Source organism: Hippocampus bargibanti, linkage group LG05, assembly GCF_051943395.1.
Source record: "Hippocampus bargibanti isolate YZ-2025 linkage group LG05, ASM5194339v1, whole genome shotgun sequence".
Classification (NCBI taxonomy): domain Eukaryota; kingdom Metazoa; phylum Chordata; class Actinopteri; order Syngnathiformes; family Syngnathidae; genus Hippocampus; species Hippocampus bargibanti.
This window is the reverse complement of record NC_142738.1, coordinates 3,015,001-3,034,264: the sequence shown is the minus strand read 5'-3', so window position 1 is coordinate 3,034,264 and position 19,264 is coordinate 3,015,001. Positions and strand designations below refer to the sequence as shown.

At 39.5% G+C, this 19,264-nt stretch overlaps 1 protein-coding gene across 1 annotated transcript in view; it reads right to left on the bottom strand.

Annotated features, from left to right (window-relative positions):
* The window catches only part of nell2a (neural EGFL like 2a), a 95,126-nt gene that overhangs the window by 38,548 nt on the left and 37,314 nt on the right, over nt 1-19,264 (bottom strand). The window contains exons 10-12 of the mRNA XM_088996012.1: nt 15,948-16,039; nt 13,135-13,240; nt 10,522-10,650 (exon numbers count right to left, since the gene is read on the bottom strand). Coding sequence (XP_088852138.1) covers nt 10,522-10,650; nt 13,135-13,240; nt 15,948-16,039 — 327 coding nt within the window. The remainder of the gene's footprint in view (nt 1-10,521; nt 10,651-13,134; nt 13,241-15,947; nt 16,040-19,264) is intronic.

Genomic DNA, 19,264 nt, shown 5'->3' with positions numbered 1-19,264 from the left:
TTTTTTTGGTTGTTTGTTTTATTTTCACTGCTTTGTGGTTTCATGCTACATTTAGTAGTAATTACTGTTTTAGTGTCTAAGTGAAAATACGTCCGGTTAAAAATTTGACAAATGGAGATACTTAGCACGATAAGTGATTTTTCGCAACTCATGAACGTTTTCGGCCCATTTGGAAAATGGCTTCCAAATGAACAAGTTCAAAAAGCCCCAAAAAACAGCCACAGACACACACAAAATTGCAATAAAATAAACTTCACTGCCAGTTTGCCGGAGACGAAGCAGGAGGCAATTACAATGACTGCGCTGGAGTAACGAGTTAGGAATCTGCATTCTGTGCGCAGGGGCTGTAAATTGTCTCAATAACGCGGGGTCGCTGTGATGAAACGCTCCAAATGTGCTCTGTGACTTGGAAGGATCCAATGAGGAAAAAAAAATAAAGCGTGCGAGTGTGTTTCCAATTATAAGAATACACCTGTTGCATTTAAAAAAGGTTTAAAGGACAACCGACACCTCTGGACAACTTGTGTCCATAATTTGTAAAATCACTTCAAATGACTTCTACTGACAACGATTCTATCACATATAGCTAGATTTTACGTTTTAAGACTCGCACTGAATATTCATGAAGTCTTGTTTTCGAGTTGATGACGATGCCCGACCTGACGTCACGTCTGGAACACTCTTGACCAAGAAAGCGATACACACAATGCATTTTGGGTACTTTGTTTGGTCTGAAAACTTGGTGTTGATGGTGAAATTAGAAGGAAAACACATAAATAACGCGATGGTGAATCGTTGTGTGTTGCACCAAGACTACTATTTGATACTAGTGGACACAAATTCCCATCAGACAAATCAGCCCATTTCCAACGGAGCTTGGGCGCCATCTTGTGCATTTTCCAGAAGGCTACATTGGAGTCCTGACAACTCAATTGATACGGAAGGACTTCTATAATCGATTGCAAACATTTATGCTTTCCTCTTCAGAACTACAGTAAAGTCTCGTTATATCGATATTCAAGGGAGTCCGAAAAAATATCGATATAACCGGGACTATCGATATATCCGACCCTGTTTGCATGTAATTTTCTCCGTGCGTGCATAGAAATAGTATCGATATAACCGGGACTATCGATATATCCGATATCTATATAACGAGACTTTACTGTATTTGAATCATATTCATAACTGGATGAGTAACAAGAAAGCATATTCTCCGACTCTGAACTCTCTGAAGCCATTGTTTTTATTCTCGAGCAAGGAAAATACGTCTTGGCATGACGTCACGAACAAGGGGGCGGGACCTTCTGAAAGTCATTTTGAATAAGTTTTGGTAGTTTTTATTGGTGTTTTTCATTTGACGATAAATATCAGCCTGTGTGTTTCGGGAATTTTAAATGCTATCAAACGTTTTTCTGATGTCAGTTAGGAAACAAAAAAAAATGGTGTTGGTTGTCCTTTCAGGCTTCTATAAGAATCACCTGTCTTGATTTATACTGAAAAATAAACATTTCATAAAATATATGCTCTATAAAGATATGTTCATATAAAACCGGACGGAATACAACATGTGTTACTACAAAAATGTTCATAACTACCGTCGTTCGTAACTGGAATGTTCATAAGTAGGGGAGCGTCTGTACTGCGGTTTTCTGAACACTAAATAGACCATATATTACAAAACAAAATGGATGGATGGATTCTGGTCGCATTCCAAATGGATTATGGAGGCTCTACTATACTTCTGTCACTGTCATCATCGCGCTACACGAATTTTGGTTCTGTCAAGGTGACATGAACTCATTTTCTCTTCAACCTGCATTTCTAGTGGAGTACAACGTGTATTTCCTGACAGAATTTAATCCAGATTAAAATCAGATTGACAAATTAATGATCTCCAAAGTACACATTGTTTTCCTGTAAGAAAATTACCCGCGTGTGGAATTCATACGTGTTGAACGTATTGAAAAGCACGGCCATCTTGTTCCGTGAAGTAAGGTTGTTCTGCGTGGCATTTGCGCTGGACAGATACTGTTATTTACACATTGGCGAGAGTGGGTGTGTATGTGAGGGGTGTGTCAAGTCTGATAAATATCTGGAACTGACATTTCAAAAGGGTCACACAGGTGAATTGTGGGCAAACATAACCGGACGTTGCCAATATGTCGACTGTTGCTTTTGTGTGCGTAGGCTCGCGCGTGTGGGTGATGGCGGGGCAGTGATTGGCAATTAGCTTGTCGCCACCTATTGACATTCAAAACGCACTTTTATCAACTGTGGGGCAGGGATTGGACTGCCATTTTTTTTTCAAGCACATACTAAATCACCCCCAAATAATTGAAAAACCCTGTCATTTATCGGATAAACAAACCAACAAAAACAAACAACAAAAAAATGGTGTCACTGAACCACGCCGAGAACCGGATGACGGAAAAGAAACATGCTCCATTTGACTTGAAAACGGACACACGCGTGCAACGCTTCCTTTCCTCCCAGCACGTGTTCGCATCCCCCTTGAGTTTTGCCCACTGCTGCTTCGATGAAAAATTTACACATGATGTGATGTCACAGGCTATTTTCAGCTCATCTCTGACCTAGGAATGTTTTAAAGAGCTAGCTAGCGTCTGTCTTTGTTTTGGATTGGATTGGATTCGATATTGCGAGTGGGGGAGGGGTCGGGGGTGCTGCTTCATTATCTCCATGTTGTTTTTAATAAGTACAACTCCATATGGCATCTTTACAGTCACAGAATCAGTTTTTCTGTGGGTGAGCAGCGGCAGCCACACGTGCCAGCGTTCACTCAACCTGGAATAACTCAAATAGGTCAAGTTAGCTAATAGATATCTAATAGTTAGCTAGCTAGCTAGCTAGTTACACAGCTAATATATAGCAAATAGATAGCAAATAGATAGCTAGGTAGGTAGCCAGCAACGGTGACCCCATTCAACCGGGAATAACTCAAATAAATCAAGTTAGCTAGCTAGCTAATAGATGAATAATAGCTAGCGAGCTAGCTAATAGATGAGTAATAGCTAGCTAGCTAGCCAGTTAGACAGATAATAGATAGCAAATAGATAGCAAATAGATATCTAGCTAGGTCGCCAGTAACGTTGACCACGTTCAAACGGGAATAACTCAAATAGATCAAGTTTGCTAGCAAGCTAATAGATGACTAATAGCTAGCTAGCCAGTTAGACAGATAATTGATAGCAAATAGATAGCAAATAGATAGCCAGCTAGATAGCCAACAACGGTGACCACGTTCAACCGGGAATAACTCAAATAGATTAAGTTAGCTAGCTAGCTAATAGAAAACTAATAGCTAGCTCGCTATTTAGACTGCTAATAAATCCGAAATAGATAGCAAATAGATAGCTAGCTAGGTAGCCAGCAACGATGACCCGTTTTTTTTCCGAGATGATGCGCAAGATCTATTTGCGATCCATTAGCTGTCTAACTAGCTAGCTAGCTATCTATTAGTTATCTATTGGCTTGCTAGCTAACTTCATCTTGTGCGTCGTCTCGGGAAAAAAAAAACGGGTCACCGTTGCTGGCTACATAGCTAGCTATCTATTTGCTATCTTTTAGCAAGTCCGTAAATGCAAACATGCCCCCTCGTACCCCGCAGTCAACAGGATATTTTGTCAAAGTTATTCTAGATGAGACACAAAACAGATTGCAATCATATCGCAAATGACTCACTGTGGAATAAATTGTTTTCGAAAGGAGCGCAGGAGAAAATGTGTTTTTTTTTTTTTTTTTCCTCCCCGAAAGCGGGCCTGACGCAAACAATCACGGCGAATCCCCGGCAGCCTATTTCATAGCGAGAGTCAGGAGCCGCCTCTCGAGATGAATCGTGTGGCTCTGAAGTGTTGATGTTAGCGGCGCCGGTCTCACTCTAGTAATAGGATGGGTCGGAACAACAAAAGGCCCGCCGCTAAGCTAGCACGGCGCAGGTTTAACGACAGATAAAAACAAAGAGTCAACCCAGCCGCCAGTAGGCGAGTTTTTCGATATTGTCAAACGGGGCGAGGGACCAATTAAAGGCCACAATTGAGAAAACTCGCCATTTCACTGACAGGAAGTTGAAAGGGAAGAAAATGCAGTCACACCTCGCATTTGTGACGTTTTTTTCCCCAAAACGGGAAATGAATTAATCTATCTCACAATCATTCATGGGCAACATAGTGAGCTAGTGGTTTGGATATCTGCATCACAGTTTTGAGATTTATGTGGCTCCAATCTGAATCCCGTTCAAAAAAAATACTATCAGTGTCTGAAATAACATCTGCCCAGACGCCCGGCGTGTGCGACTTTTACATTGGGCGTACAACTTACCAAACGTCTCGGCCCGGGTGGCCGACAACTTCAAGGAAAAAATTCTAATAAAACTTTATTCAATAAAGCAAACTGCTACAAGCCACGTGAACTCCTCTTTCTAAGCGCCTTTCAAAACTCTCAAGTACACTTTACAGTCACGGTATATTGTATGTTTACGTTTTGTAGCGTCATCAATTTTGTTAGCTTCTTTTGAATCTTTCCTCTGGGGCTGAGGTTCTGTACATTTACTTTGGAAAATGATACGCAAATGCACAACCTTATAACGCTCGGGAAAGTCTGAAGCAGGCTTCTGATTGGCTGCCGTGTCGAGTATGCAAATTGGCAAACGAACCGGTTTTAATCCGGATCCATTTGCAAAACGGTTCGTACAGCCAACAACCACACGCGATGTCACCATCGTACTCAAACGCAACTACTTTCATTCATCAAAACCGAAAATGAAACGTATACATTGATACGATACAGTGATACCTCAGTTTGCGAACGCTTTAGTTTACGAACTTTTCGCCTTACGAACATTAAATTCGCGAGAATATAATCTTGGCATACAAACTAGTTTTCGACAAAAGTCGACCATTGCTACGTGTGGCTAAGGTTGTTTCAGTGTTGTCTAAGCAACGTCTCAGGCAATAGAAGAGGTTGAAAAACTTCTGATGATTTGGATTAACGAAAAGCAGCTAGCAGGGGACAGTGTGAATGAGGGTATTATCGAAGACAAAGCACGGCAACTTCACTCGGATATCATGGATATCCAAGACAAAATGTTGACTGAGTGTCGACAGATGCTTTGAAAAGGTTTTGGAATGTAGTTTTTGTAATTTTATTTAGTAAATTAACATTGAGCCCAAAAAAAAAACAGCCAATGATAAAATAAGACAAGAAATGCGTCTGAGTTGTGAGAGAATGGATCGAATGTGTGAAAATGGCCCTTCTAAACCACAACCTCCTCATCCCCCAGCCGCCTCCTCCTCATTCTCCTCTCGTCGCCATTGTTCATGTTTTCGTCAGCCATGAATCTGTTGACTTTGTATCGATTCGATAGAGTTTTCTTTCATGTTTTCCCACGGTGCCTTCATGTTGCTCGTTTTTTGTTTCCACCGGTTCTCGTCAAGCCAGTCGGTCCCTGGTGACAACCTATCAGAATCCTCCACGACTGTAGTGATGAGTTTACTGTGTTGGTGTAGATCAATCAAAGTACAGCGGGGAGAAATTCCAAAACGGCGCTTTAAAGGACAACCGACGTCACTTTTTTTGTTTTTTAACTGACATCATAAAAACGTTTTATAGCATCTAAAATACCCAAAACGCGCAGTATGATATTTTTATTCAAATGCAAAACACCAATAAAAATGACTTAAAGTGTCCAAAATCATTTTCTGGGCATTTTCAGAAAGTCCCGCCCCCAGTTCGTGACGTCACGCCAAGACGTCTTGCATTGCTTGTGAATCAAAACAATGGCTTCAGATTCGGAGAACATGCTTTCTTGTTTCACATCCAGTTATGAATATGATTCAAATAGTTCTGAAGAGGAAAGCATACATGTTTGCAATTGATTAAAGAATTATATGTGCCATTTTGAGGCAACATTGGGGGAAAATCTCTCACTCAAAAAAAGAGGCACAAAATGGCGACCTCCAGTGGCCACCTCCGCTTTCACAGGCTGATAAATTCCTTATATGGAGCTTGGATGTCCGAGAGGACAGTAATTTCATCTGTGCTGTATGTCATACATATTAGCATATTTGACAATAAAGCTGACTTTGACTTTGACATACATACATACATACATACATACATACATACATACATACATACATACATACATACATACATACATACATACATACATACATACATACATACATACATACATACATACATACCTACCTACCTACCTACCTACCTACATCCATCCATACATCCATACATACATAAAAGTACCTTGAGGCTAAACTTTCTGGTGAAAGTTATTTTCATAGCGTTTCATAACCGCGTGTTTGATAATAGCGGAGGAATGTACCAGAACAATAATAGCATCAAGGTTCACCTTTCCTTGTTCCCGATCACTCAAGCGGAATGGCTGAATGACGTTCACCTCCTCCCTAACAGTCAACGGAGGGCCATTGTTTTCGCGCTCAATGACGACCTTCAACCCCAAAACATCAGCCCTCATTAATTTTCAAGCCAGATAATGTCTCCAATTAGGCCGATTTTCCGGGAGACTCCAGTCATTATCTCGACAAGCACGGAGACTTTCTCGCACCTTTTGTGTGTTACGACTAAATGTCTCCCCACCGTGTACGTAACGTGAGGTGGTAGAGGACGGTTGTCAAGATCAAGTTGGATGCCGCATTTTCTCAGGGATAGCAGAAAATCGGGATTTTTGTCATTTTGGACACGATGCTTACGACATACAGTGATACCTCAGCTCACGAACTTAATTGGTTCCAAGAAAGTGTGTGTAAGGCGAAAAGTGTGTATTCCAAATATTTATTTCCAATAAGAAACAATTAAAAATGAGAACAATCTGTTCCCAGGTCCCCATAAAACATAATTTTTTTACTAAATAAGCCTTAAAACTACACAAAATATACTTTACTTTGAGTATAATCAATGTGTTATTGTATTGTAATGAAAGAAATAAACTGTCCTGTAGAATAAAGTCGTTTTATTTACCTTTGTGATGGTCGTTGATGTAGTTGCCTCTTAATGATATCCGAGTGAAGTTGCTGTGCTTTCAAAGTGATAATACCCTCACTCACAATGTCCCCTGCTAGCTGCTTTTCGTTAATCCAAATCAACAGAACGATGAAAAGGTTTCTTCAGCTGTCATCTGTACTACTTTTAAGGTGTCGGATGTTTCGCTTCTTATCCAAGATGCTTCTTCAGCGAACTAAAGTCTTACTGGTAGTTTCGGTCCTATATACAGTAAAGTCTCGTTATATCGATATTCTCGGGAGTCGGAAAAAATATCGATATAACCGGGACTATCGATATATCCGATCCTGCGGCATGTAAATTTTCTCCTTGCGTTCATAGAAATAGTATCGTAATAAGCAGTACTATCGATATAACCGATATCGATATAACGAGACTTTACTGTATATATCCCTACTGTCCAGGCGTGGCAGTGCCGAAGCGAAACGTGCGACCCCTTCAAAGAAGTACAGATGGAGGCTGAAGAAACCGTTTCATCGATGGACCACTCCTGTACGACTGAGAGCTTACACAAACAAATCAACAGAAGTTTTTCAACCTCTTCTATTGCCTGAGACCGTTGCTTAGACAACTCAGAAACACCTTCAGCCACATGTAGCAACAGTCGATTTAGCACACTAGTACTGGGACGCTAAGTCACACAAACGCACACCTTCGTTCGTGTTTTTCTATGATCTCCTTTCTTCTGCTAAATCGTAATTTTCTTTTGTGACCTCTTCGGATGAAAACTAGCCTATGGTGGGGTCTTTTTCGGTGCCATAATAGCAAAATTACTCCACTAGATAACAAACCACGTCTGCACACAAAGAAAGGAGGTGACGAAAACTAGTCCGCCAGCTACCGTGGCGCTGTGTGTTTGGGTTCGTCCGCCGAAAACTAGTTCGTCTGCCAAGATTATATTCGAATTTAATGTTCATAAGGTGAAAAGTTCGTGAGCTAAAGCGTTCGTAAGCTGAGGTATGAAACACAGTTTAGTACAATTCCAACAAATGAATTTTTATCTATGTGAGTAGCACAAAACGTTAAACCACGGGTTTTGGGATTTCATTTTAGGCAAAAAACAAGTCCATTAAGGGCAAAGCATGGGGTTGAATGTCATTGTGTGTGACAGGGGTCGGAGACATCTGGCCGTCGCTGATGTTGGACGCTTGCCTCAGCGGAGAGGAAAGCTTGACGAAAGCTGCAGCATGCGAGCGCTTAAATCACAAATTAATCAACGCAAAGAGGGGGACGAACGCCGACCTCTCAAATTCTTTCTGCGAAGCACTCGGCGCATGTTGTGGTCACAGATAATGAGAGGATTACCATCTCCCATCTCAAAAGGATTACGCCCTACACGCGCAAAAATTTGGGGGCGTTGGTGAGAGTCGACCCTTGTATTTTATTTCATTATTTTGCTCTGTTTTAATTGTTTCCCCGTTGTTCATCATCAAACTTTTTTTTTCCAATGAAAGAAAACTTTGTTGACGCAACTGACATTTGCCGTCTTAGGATATACAGTGACACCTTGGTTTACAAACTTAATTGGTTCCCAGAAAGTGTGTGTAAGGCGAAAAGTGTGTATTCCAAACATTAATTTCCCATAGGAAACCATTAAAATGAGAATAATCTGTTCCCAAATCCCCATAAAACATAATTTTCTACCATATAAGCCTTAAAACAACACAAAATATACCTTATGCTATGTATAATAAATGTGCTATGGTATTGTAATGAAAGAATGGCGGCTCCCCTCTCCCGGCAAATTGGCGTTTTCATGTTTATTATGTTTGTTAAAGTCATAAATGCCTTGAATGCTGAGTCCGAGAGGACAGTAATTTCATCTGTGCTGTATGTCATGCATCGTAGCATATTTGACAATAAAGCTGACTTTGAAATAAACGGTACTTAATAATAAAGTTGTGATATTGCAAGGGTAACAGATGCAGGCAGACACACTAGAAACGTCATTAATAGCTGGTTCCCTTGCTTGTTTGTTCTCTTAAAATTTTACAGATGGCTTGTGCGGGTTATTTGTGAAGCCTGATTTTAACCTTGCAGTCTACACTCTGAACTATTGCCTTTGAACTATTAATAAACTTGAAACAAGTCCAAATTTCACAATGTTTTCTATCCATTTTCTCACCATTTCACTTGTGTTTTTTTTGTTTTTTTCACTTTTGTTTTTTTGTTTCAAGCTCTGTCGTCTCCCTTACGTTTGTGTATGTGTGTTTCTGTTTCTGTAAACCCTCCCCCCGCTCACTGCTGCATGTGTCCCCTCCGTCCTCTACCACGGATCTTGACCAATCACGTGCGGCTTTAACCGAAGACTGGGGATGGGGAATAGAGGGGAAAAAAAGCCGGCTGCCATTTTAGGAGCTCCAAGAACCGGCTCGTTCGCGAACAACACAACCCTCATTGTGGCGCTCCGTGTGTTTCCCGAAAATAGTTTGTATGCCAAGATTACATTCTTGCGAATTTAACATTCAAAGGCGAAAGGTTCGTTAGCTAAAAGATTCGGAAGCCGAGGTATCACTGTACTATCAATAAATAGCTTGGAAGAGACAATCTACCTGTGTTTGAGCCTTTGTTCACAGTGTCTGTCTCTGACATCGCCCTAGACTGTTCTGCGATGTAACCATTTTCTTCCATAGGCGCTATTCAAATGAGTTTTTACACATTCACATCGCTGTCAACACTCCCCAGAGAAATATGCAGTTTTAGATAATAATGACCTTTCAGACAGAAGCATCCACCATAGCAAAGTGACACCAGGAAATGATGCACAATCAGAGAGCAAATTTAAACCACCCCTGAGGACAACAATAAGAAGGGACATTGTTCCTGTAAACCTGGCTCTAAATCAATAGTCATATAAAACATCCCAAGCAATAAACATGGAGTTTATTGTATAAACAAGCTATGTGACCTCGCTGGGGTAGCCGCATTAGCATTGTTAACACCACAAATGACGTTTGACGTAATGAACGATGCAAAAAGCGATGAACCCAGCTAAACAGAACACAAATGATGAAGAACTAGATACATTAACAGAGAGAAAGCACCTACAATGGATCATTCCTCAAGATGGTGAAAGAAGAAGGTTACCTTCCTCATCAAGTGTTTAATGCTGAGGAAACCGGCCACTCCATTCCATCAAGCCATCAACGACCATCACAAAGGTTTTTTTCTTTAATTATAATATCAAAGCACAAGGTATATTTTGTGTAGTTTTAAGACTTAGAAAATTAAAAAGTAGAAAATTATGTTTTATGGGGACCTGAGAACGGATTATTCTCATGTTAATGGTTTCCTATGGGAAATTATTTTTTGGGATGCACACTTTTCGCCTTACACACTCCCAATTAAGTTCGTAAGCCTAGGTATCGCTGTATCTTTTTTGAGGAAAGCGTAACTGCTAGTCCAGCTTTGTATCAGGGATGTATTTGAGCAAATTGCCAGAAATAATCTGCGAGGCCCTACCTTCACAGTAGGCGTTATCATCTCGAAGAGGTCGGAATCCGTCCTTGCAAACACAGCAGTCTCCGGCCTCGAGGTTGACGCAGTCGGAATGTTCTGCGCAAGCGTGTCCCTCTGAGCAGAAGTCATGACCTGCATGGAGGCACAGATAGGAAAAAAGACATAATCGATAACAGGCGGAGTACTTCAACCGAGTAGGGAATGAAATCTCCGCATGCTTTGTGTGACTGAAAATATTAGAATGGCTTCCTAGTTTGCCAGCTGCCAATGATTTGTTTCGTGGTTGTGAAAAAAAAAACATTGTATGGTGGTACAGACAGTTATTTGTTTTCATCAATAAACCAGCAATGTTTTGAGTCAAAACAAGGCCGCGGAAAATCCTACCGGACCCTCTGCACCCTGCCCACCACCTTTTCCAGCGCTATCGATCCATGCGCACCAAATCCAGATATTTAAACAGCTTCTTCGTCACCATTAATTCTCTAAACAGTAACCCAAATACAGTAAAGTCTCGTTATATCGATATTCAAGGGAGTCCGAAAAAATATCGATATAACCGGGACTATCGATATATCCGATATCGATATAACGAGACTTTACTGTATAGCTTTATTGTCCACTGCTCCCCCAGCCTGCAGGGTCCTATCATGGTGTGGTACAGCCACCTTTGTCCATTAGTGATATAGAGGCAACGTTACCAGCACAACTTTAGTTCGCTGACGAAGCTCTTCGGATGAGAAGCGAAATGTCCGACACCTTCAAAGAAGTACAGATGTCAGCTGAAGAAACTTTTTACAGTATTTTAATTTTTTTTCACCATAATGAGCATTTTTTTTCTTAACTGAACAGGTGTAACTCCCTTTTTTTCTTTAATTTTCTCTAAACACAAGAAAGCGTGATCCACGCTACAGAATACCACCCTGAACTCTCTTCCGTACCTTCAAAGGCTCGCCACCCACTCACTCCACTCACAAAGCAGCTCCAAAATAACTCATTTGATTGGTTTAATTGCCTCGCCGGAGAATGTGTTTACTCTAGTTAATGAACAGAAACGACAAAAGAAGTAAATCCACACTAAAGTTGCACTAGTCGAAAGAATATGGATGTAAATCCGTGCAAATATGCGCTGTGACACTAATGAACAGCGCTGGTGTGATACGGCTGTGTAAGCTCTCCGTCGTACAGGAGTGGTCCATCGATGAAAAGGTTTCTTCAGTCGTCATCTGGACTTCTTTGAAGGTGTCGGATGTTTCACTTCTTATCCAAGAGGCTTCGTCAGCGAACTAAAATCTTTTGCTGGTAGTTTCGGTCCTATATATATATCTATCCCTACTGTCCAGACATGGCGGTGCCAGACTCTGCTATGATTGGTTCCTGCTGTCAGGTTGGGGGAAGCAGAGGACTACTCCCTGCGGCTACACTGATTACTTCTATTGTCCTGACTGATTACTTCTATTGTCCTGCCTGAGTATAAGGTCTACAACTGGCCTGATGGCCCCATTTGCCCTGGTATCACCTCATCATCATAACTAAGCCTATGTTACCTAAGACGTCGGTTGTAGGAACGATCCAAATGGAACTTCACCCCACCATGGCGATTTAAAAAAGGGTTGCACCAAGACTACTATTTGATACTAGTTGACACAAATTCCCAGCAGACAAATCAGCCCATTTCCAGCGGACCTTGGGTGCCATCTTGTGCATTTTCTGGGACACTACACGTCAGTCTTGAGCCATCAAAACGACCCAGAAAACCTTTAATAGATTGCAAACATGTATGCTTTCCTCTTCGGAACTATTTGAATCATATTCATAACTGGATGAGTAACAAGAAAGCATCCAATTCTGAAGCAAGGCAAGACGTCCTGTCGTGACGTCATGAACAAGGGGGCGGGACCTTATGAAACTCACCATCTCCGAGGTCATTTTGAGGTAGTTTTGGGACATTTTTATGGGTGTTTTGCGTTTCATTAAAAATATCAGCCTGCGTGTTTTGGGTAGTTTAGATGCTATGAAACGTTTTTCTGATGTCAGTTAGGAAAAAAAAAAAATGGTGTCGGTTGTCCTTTAAATGGGCAGGAAATTAATTGTTCCTACAAATAAAACATAGAAATAATTAATTTCTTTTTGTGTATAAAATGTTAACTATAACTATAACTGCTATTTTATTATGTATCATTTTACTTATGGTTTTATTGTTATGTGCTTTGTTTTATTGTTTTTATTGTAAAGTGTCCTTGGGTGTTTTGAAAGGCGCTTGAAATAAAATGTATTATTATTATTGTTATTATTATATTAATATATAATCTGTCGATCTATCCAAGTTGGCTAGCTACCAAACTAGCTAATCTATTTGTGGTGGGCTACTCTTTTCTTTAAAATACAATCTGTAATGTGCTAAATACTGCCAACTTTCTGAGGTCGTTTTTAAGTAGTTTTGGGACACTTTAAGTCATTTCTACTGGTGTTTTGCATTTGACTTAAAATATCAGCCTGCGTGTTTTGGGGATTTTAGAAAACATTTGTCTGATGTCAGTTAGGAAACCAAAAAAAATGGTGTCTGTTGTCCTTTAAAGTGTTTATCGGTTTGAAATAAGTAGTCTGTTCCTTACTTACCTTGACAGACTTTGCAGCATCTGTCACTCAGAGTGATTTGTTCAGACTCGGGACACTGGAGTTCGGGACACGGCTCGCTAGGGACAACCCGATGCATCGTCCTATCCTGTGGCAAGGCAGAAAATGGCGCGTGAGATACTTCCACTCGTTCGCCCAGTGTGCTTGGGTGTAATTACGCCGCTAATTATTCATACGATGCGTTTCCTCTTTCTATTCCCCTCTTGCCCTCCTTTTTTTTTCCCCACAAGCAATTACCACACTGGTCAATAGTGGTTTTAAGTGAACCTCTGCCGAGGATGGGAAATAGTTCTTTTGCAGTGTTTCACATCATTCTTGATTATGCGGTCGTGAATCAGCCGCATGAATTATTCCTGTGATGGAGTGTGAAGCGAAAAACGGTACTTGGAAATCATTCATTATGCTTCTGGTATGTCAACGAGCTTCGTCCTGCGATGGTTCGGGATAAGTCGTGATGCTAGCAAAGAGAATGTCGAAGGCTAGGTTGACCAAAATTACAGTGGGAGCTATATATATAAATATATATATACAGCGATACCTTAGCTTACACACTTAATTGGTTCCCAGACAGATTGTGAAAGACAAAAAGTATGTTTCCCAAAAATTAATTTCCCATAGGAAACCATGAAACTGAGAATAATCCGTTCCCAGGTCCCCATAAAACATAATTTTCTACTTTTCTAAGCCTTAAAACTACACAAAATATACCTTATTTTATGTATAATAAATGTGCTATGGTATTATAATTAAAGAAATAAACTGTACTTTACAATAAAGTCATTTTATTTACCTTTGTAATGGTCGTTAATGGCTTGATGGAATGGAGTGGCCGGTTTCATCAGCATTAAACACTTGATGATGAACGTAGCCTTCTTCTTTCACCATCTTGAGGAATGATCCCTTGTAGGTGCTTTCTCTGTGATAATTTTACCTAGTTCTTCATCATTAATTTTTAGTTCACTGACAAAGCTTTTCGGATGAGGAGTGAAACGTCCGACACCTTTAAAGAAGTACAGATGACGGCTGAAGAAACCTTTTCATCGATCAAAAGTGTTTGTTTTGATCGGGCAGAACTTGGCTCAAGTCTTCCAAGTCGCACCCCAAAAAAAAAAATAAAAACAATTAAAATTGTTGCCACCACCCGGCCCAAACTTGCAGGAGATGAGAGGCATGACAAGCATCTGTCAGGGGACGCAATTAGCATCGGGCTAACTAACAGTGCTCCTCATCCTTGTCTCTTTGATCTGCCAGGGGACGGAAAGTGTGTTTGGCGCCAGTCACAGATGGACCAGGTGTGGTTAGGGGAGCCCGGCAGCTGTCGGCAACCGTTGCTTATCACGAAGTTTTGTAGCTTACGCAGGGGTCATCCATTGATGCGGTTTAGTTAAGTGAACAAAAAGCCACTAATAATGATTTTTTTGTGATTGGTTATACAGTGCCCATAGTTAAGAAGTTAATTAAAGGCAAAATGCAAACAACCACAATTAGCGGTGTGTGCTAATTACATTGAAACACAGAAGAAGAAGATGGGCAGGCGAGATCAATACAATTCCGATGAAGTGCCTCGGAACCTGCCGTGCTTACATTTGAAGTGCAGGAACCCTCCTACCCCACCATCATTCCGTCATATTGTTTTATTTATTTATCTATAAAGGTACATCCAATCCAATCACTTGGGCCCGTAGAGTAAAAAATATGAGTAATTGATGCCCCCTCCCATAATGAGATTATTGCAATATTTCATCACTCTTAACAGATGTTTGTATAAATAAATAAATAAATAAATAAATAAAGGATATAATAATACTGGATATAAATAAATAAATAAATAAATAAATACATGTGTGAATAAATAAATACATAAATGCATGCAGTAAATAAATAAGCTGATAAATAAATAAATAAATAAATAAATAAATAAATAAATGGATTAATATATAAAGGATATAATAATACTGGATATAATAATTAAATAAAGAAGTAAATGTGTGAATAAATAAATACATAAATGCATGGAGTAAAGAAAGTAAATAAATAAGCTGATAAATAAATAAATAAATAAATAAATAAATAAATAAATGGAGAAATCAATAAATACACGTGTGAAAAAATAAGTGGACAAATTAATTAATTTATAAATAAATAGATTAATGAATGAATAAAAAAATAAATGAAAAATAAATTAAAGAAAAATAAATACATAAATAAGTAAATAAATAAATGTGCGAATAAATACATAAATGCATACAGTAAATAAAGTAAATAAATAAATATATAAATAAATAATACATAAATGTATAAATGAATAAATGAATTAATGAATTAATTAATAAAAATGAATAAATGGATAAGTCAATAAATACAAGTGTGAATAAAGAAGTGGATAAATAAATAAATAAATACAAGTGTGAATAAATAAGTGAATAAATAAATAAATAAATACATACATACATTTTCAGTTATTACAGTGACTCCTTTTAAGCGAATCGCAAACATTTATGAATTTTGGATGCCGTCCTAATAAACGATGTTGCCTTAAACTAATGCAGGAAGTTAAAATCCCAAAACACTTTCACCGTACATCCTTGACATCAATTACTATTTTCCTATTCACCACAGACAATTGTGGTAACCCGGACGATCCTAAAAATACACAACTTGAGTTTTGTACTCAAATTTCGAAAAAAAATAAAAGAAAGTGGACCGTGCTTAACTCTACTCTCTCAAGAAGTCGATTCGCCGAAAGAATATTGAGCAAGATGGAGGAAATTTTAAAAATGAAGGAACTCCGATACCTTGCACTCAAACAGCAGACACCTGCCCGATGAGTCACGCACAGCTTTCTGGTCACCCTCCACCAGCTCCCTTCCACCAAACAGGCACACGGCTGTCAAGAAAACAAAAACAAACATATTGTTTCCACGCAAGACCATATTTCTTTCTCTGTAATGTGTAATGGGCGACATTTTCACAGCCGGTAATCTGAAACTGTCGCGGCTTGGAATTGAAGCGGATTTACGTGGGCCAGGAGATGTGAGACAATTTCTTTTCGTCAATGGATGCTACAGCTTCGTGTTTGCTTTCAACATTTAGCTTGTAGCAGACGTGCTCATTCCACCATGACGTCCCTTGATCCACTGGTGAAAACGATGCTTTAATCGTTTTCTGTTTCATCTAGAACTGCTTCATACAGCAAAGAGGGTGCAGAAAGTACTGAAAATTGAATGACTTTAAAATAATAATAATAAATCATCATCATCATCATCATCATCATCATCATCATCCTCATCATAATAATACATTTCATTTATAGGCGCCTTTCAAAACTCTCAAGGTCACATTTCAGTCCCAGGAAAAGTTTTTCTGTGGGTGAGCAGCGGCAGCCACACGCACCAGTGTTCACTCAACCGTAAAGTAACTCAAATAGATATAAAGCTAGCTAGCTAGCTAATAGATAGCCAGCTGGATAGATAGCTAGCCAACCAGATAGCAAATAGCAAATAGATTAGCAAATAGATATAATTAATACATAGCTAGAAGGTTAGCTAGCTGGCTAGTAGATAGTCAGCTGGAAAGCATTTGTAAGCACCTTTCAAAACTCTCAAGGTCACTTTTCAGTCCCAGGAGAAAGTTTTTTTGTGGGCGAGCAGCGGCAGCCACACGCGCCAGCGTTCACTCAACCCTAAAGTAACTTAAATACATTGAAAGCTAGCTAGCTAATAGATAGCCAATAGATAGTCAGCTAGACAACTACCTATACAACTACTAGATAGCCAGCCAGATAGCACTTGTGTGTGTCTTTGTGTAGTCATATTATTAGTTTTATTTATTTTTTGTTCTTTTGATTCCAAGATGGCGCCGTGAGAGTGGCTGCCTTTACAGCAGCTCCTGTATTTTGCTTTCTACCTCTTCCTTTCCTTTCCTGTTCCTTCCACTCCACTTTCTCAACTGTGAGACTAATAAAGGCGAATCCAATTTCTTTATGAACCCTATTTTATTTTTTTAATTTTTTGTTCTTTTGATTTCAAGATGGCGCAGTGAGAGTGGCTGCCTTTACAGCAGGTCCTATATTTTGTTTTTATATTTCTATTCCTTTCATCAATTTGCTGCTATGAAATGTAAATTTCTCCACTGTGAGACTAATAAAGGCTAATCCAATTTCTTTAAGAACGCGTTATCATCTTAATATTGTCTTGAGGTCAATTCATCTTGACAAAAATCAAATAGAACGAGGAAGCCATAAAGTCATAAAACGACTGCGGCTGAAATATTACACGTATATTCTTGCGACAAAAGGAGAATAAACGTTTGGGTCAATGGAAGCTGCTGGTCATTCAAATCACGTAAAAGCACCGTGGCGGCAACAGCATAAAAGGGAATAATGTGTCAGTGACGCCTTGGTATGCTTTTAAAAAAGGCATAACACCTCCAGCAGATTTGGACTCGGGCGGCGTACGCGCACGATTCAGTGTGACGCTAATACTTTCTTCCTGATAAGGAATTACATCCCGGCTATTGTTTGTTGCTCGTGCGTCAGCCGGGTGGCCAACGGCGGCGTGCGTGTGTGGGAGTGTGCGATTGAAAAGCTCTCAAATGGCGTCCGTGTGCAGATGAGACATAGACAGAAACGTCCAAACGAGTAATTGAGCACCTTTGTTGGAACGTGATTAAATTTAAGATTATCTTGAGCTATTTAAGCTTTTTGTCCGGGATCTTTAGCGAGATTGGAGCGATTGTGATAGCAAATGTAGCCAGAGCTAATTAGGAAGCAACATGAAGCTAACGTTGTCAGAAAATAATAAAACAGCAACTAATGTCGATTATGTAAATTATGACTAAGAAGTCATTCACACACACACACACACACAAAAACGCGCACACACACAAATTCCTGTTTAAATGGTTTTGTGAGGTCCGGATAACTCCAGATAAGGAGCGAGGACCACCATTGTTTTTAAGTTCAGAGAAGAACTAGTGTTACATTTGAACACTAAATGTCACCTCATTTCCCACTTCATCTTCTTTAAAAACAAAGAAATAAAAAGTGGACTTGAGACTGAAATAACAGCAGCAGTGAGGTTTCTGAATGGCTACATTCAAAGTCCTCACCCCTGTAGTGAATTTGGTTAAAATATTGTTTGACTTTTATTGGTATGAAAATTTTCCTCTCATTCACCACGCACACACACGCATAAACACACACACAAAGAGTAAAAAGTGTGTATCCAAGTAAAATGAAAATACACACCAAAAAATCTTTTTGGGTGAACTTGAGAGGGCCTCTCTGAAACTTTAACAGATGCATATATAGACCCCGTAGAAGCCTTTAGAATGAAAAACTTGTGAAGACCGGCCAAAAGGTCCTCGCTTGTCAAAAATATCCTCACAACATATGGTATAAAATGTTAGTGGTCCTCACAAGACTAGTCACACACAACACTTACTTGCACACACACGCACACACACACACACACACACACACACACACACACACACACACACACACACACACACACACACACACACACACACACACACACACACACACACACACACACACACACAAACACAATTATGACAAGGAGAAAAGTTTGCAACCAAATGTAGTTAGCAAGAATCATCTAACAGTTAGCTTAACGACATCTGTTTCAACCAAATGTAGCTAGTAGTGATGTGTCGTTCGTGAACGACCCGGTACTTAGAGCTGGATCTCTGAAGTGAACGAAGACAAATGTTATTACATTATGATGTCATTATTATTCAATTTTTATATTTTTTACTAGTTAGTATGATAGCATTATTAATATGAAAAGCAAATTAGTGACAGCGGATCATCAGACCAGAGGAACCACAGGGAAAGTGAAAGTTTGTGGATGCTCTCTGTGCACATATAAATCAAGCAATAGAAATAAAAATATTTGATATAGTGTATTTTTCACTGGAGTAATTTGTTTTTCACATAATTTTACATGATTTTTGGTAGTTAATTAATTTAAGCAACAAAAAAAATAAACAAACTGAGGAGCCATTTGGGAGCCAAAAGAGCCAGATCTTTTTACTGAGCCGAGCCAAAAGAACAGGCTGTCTGAAAAGAGCCGGAATTTCCATCATC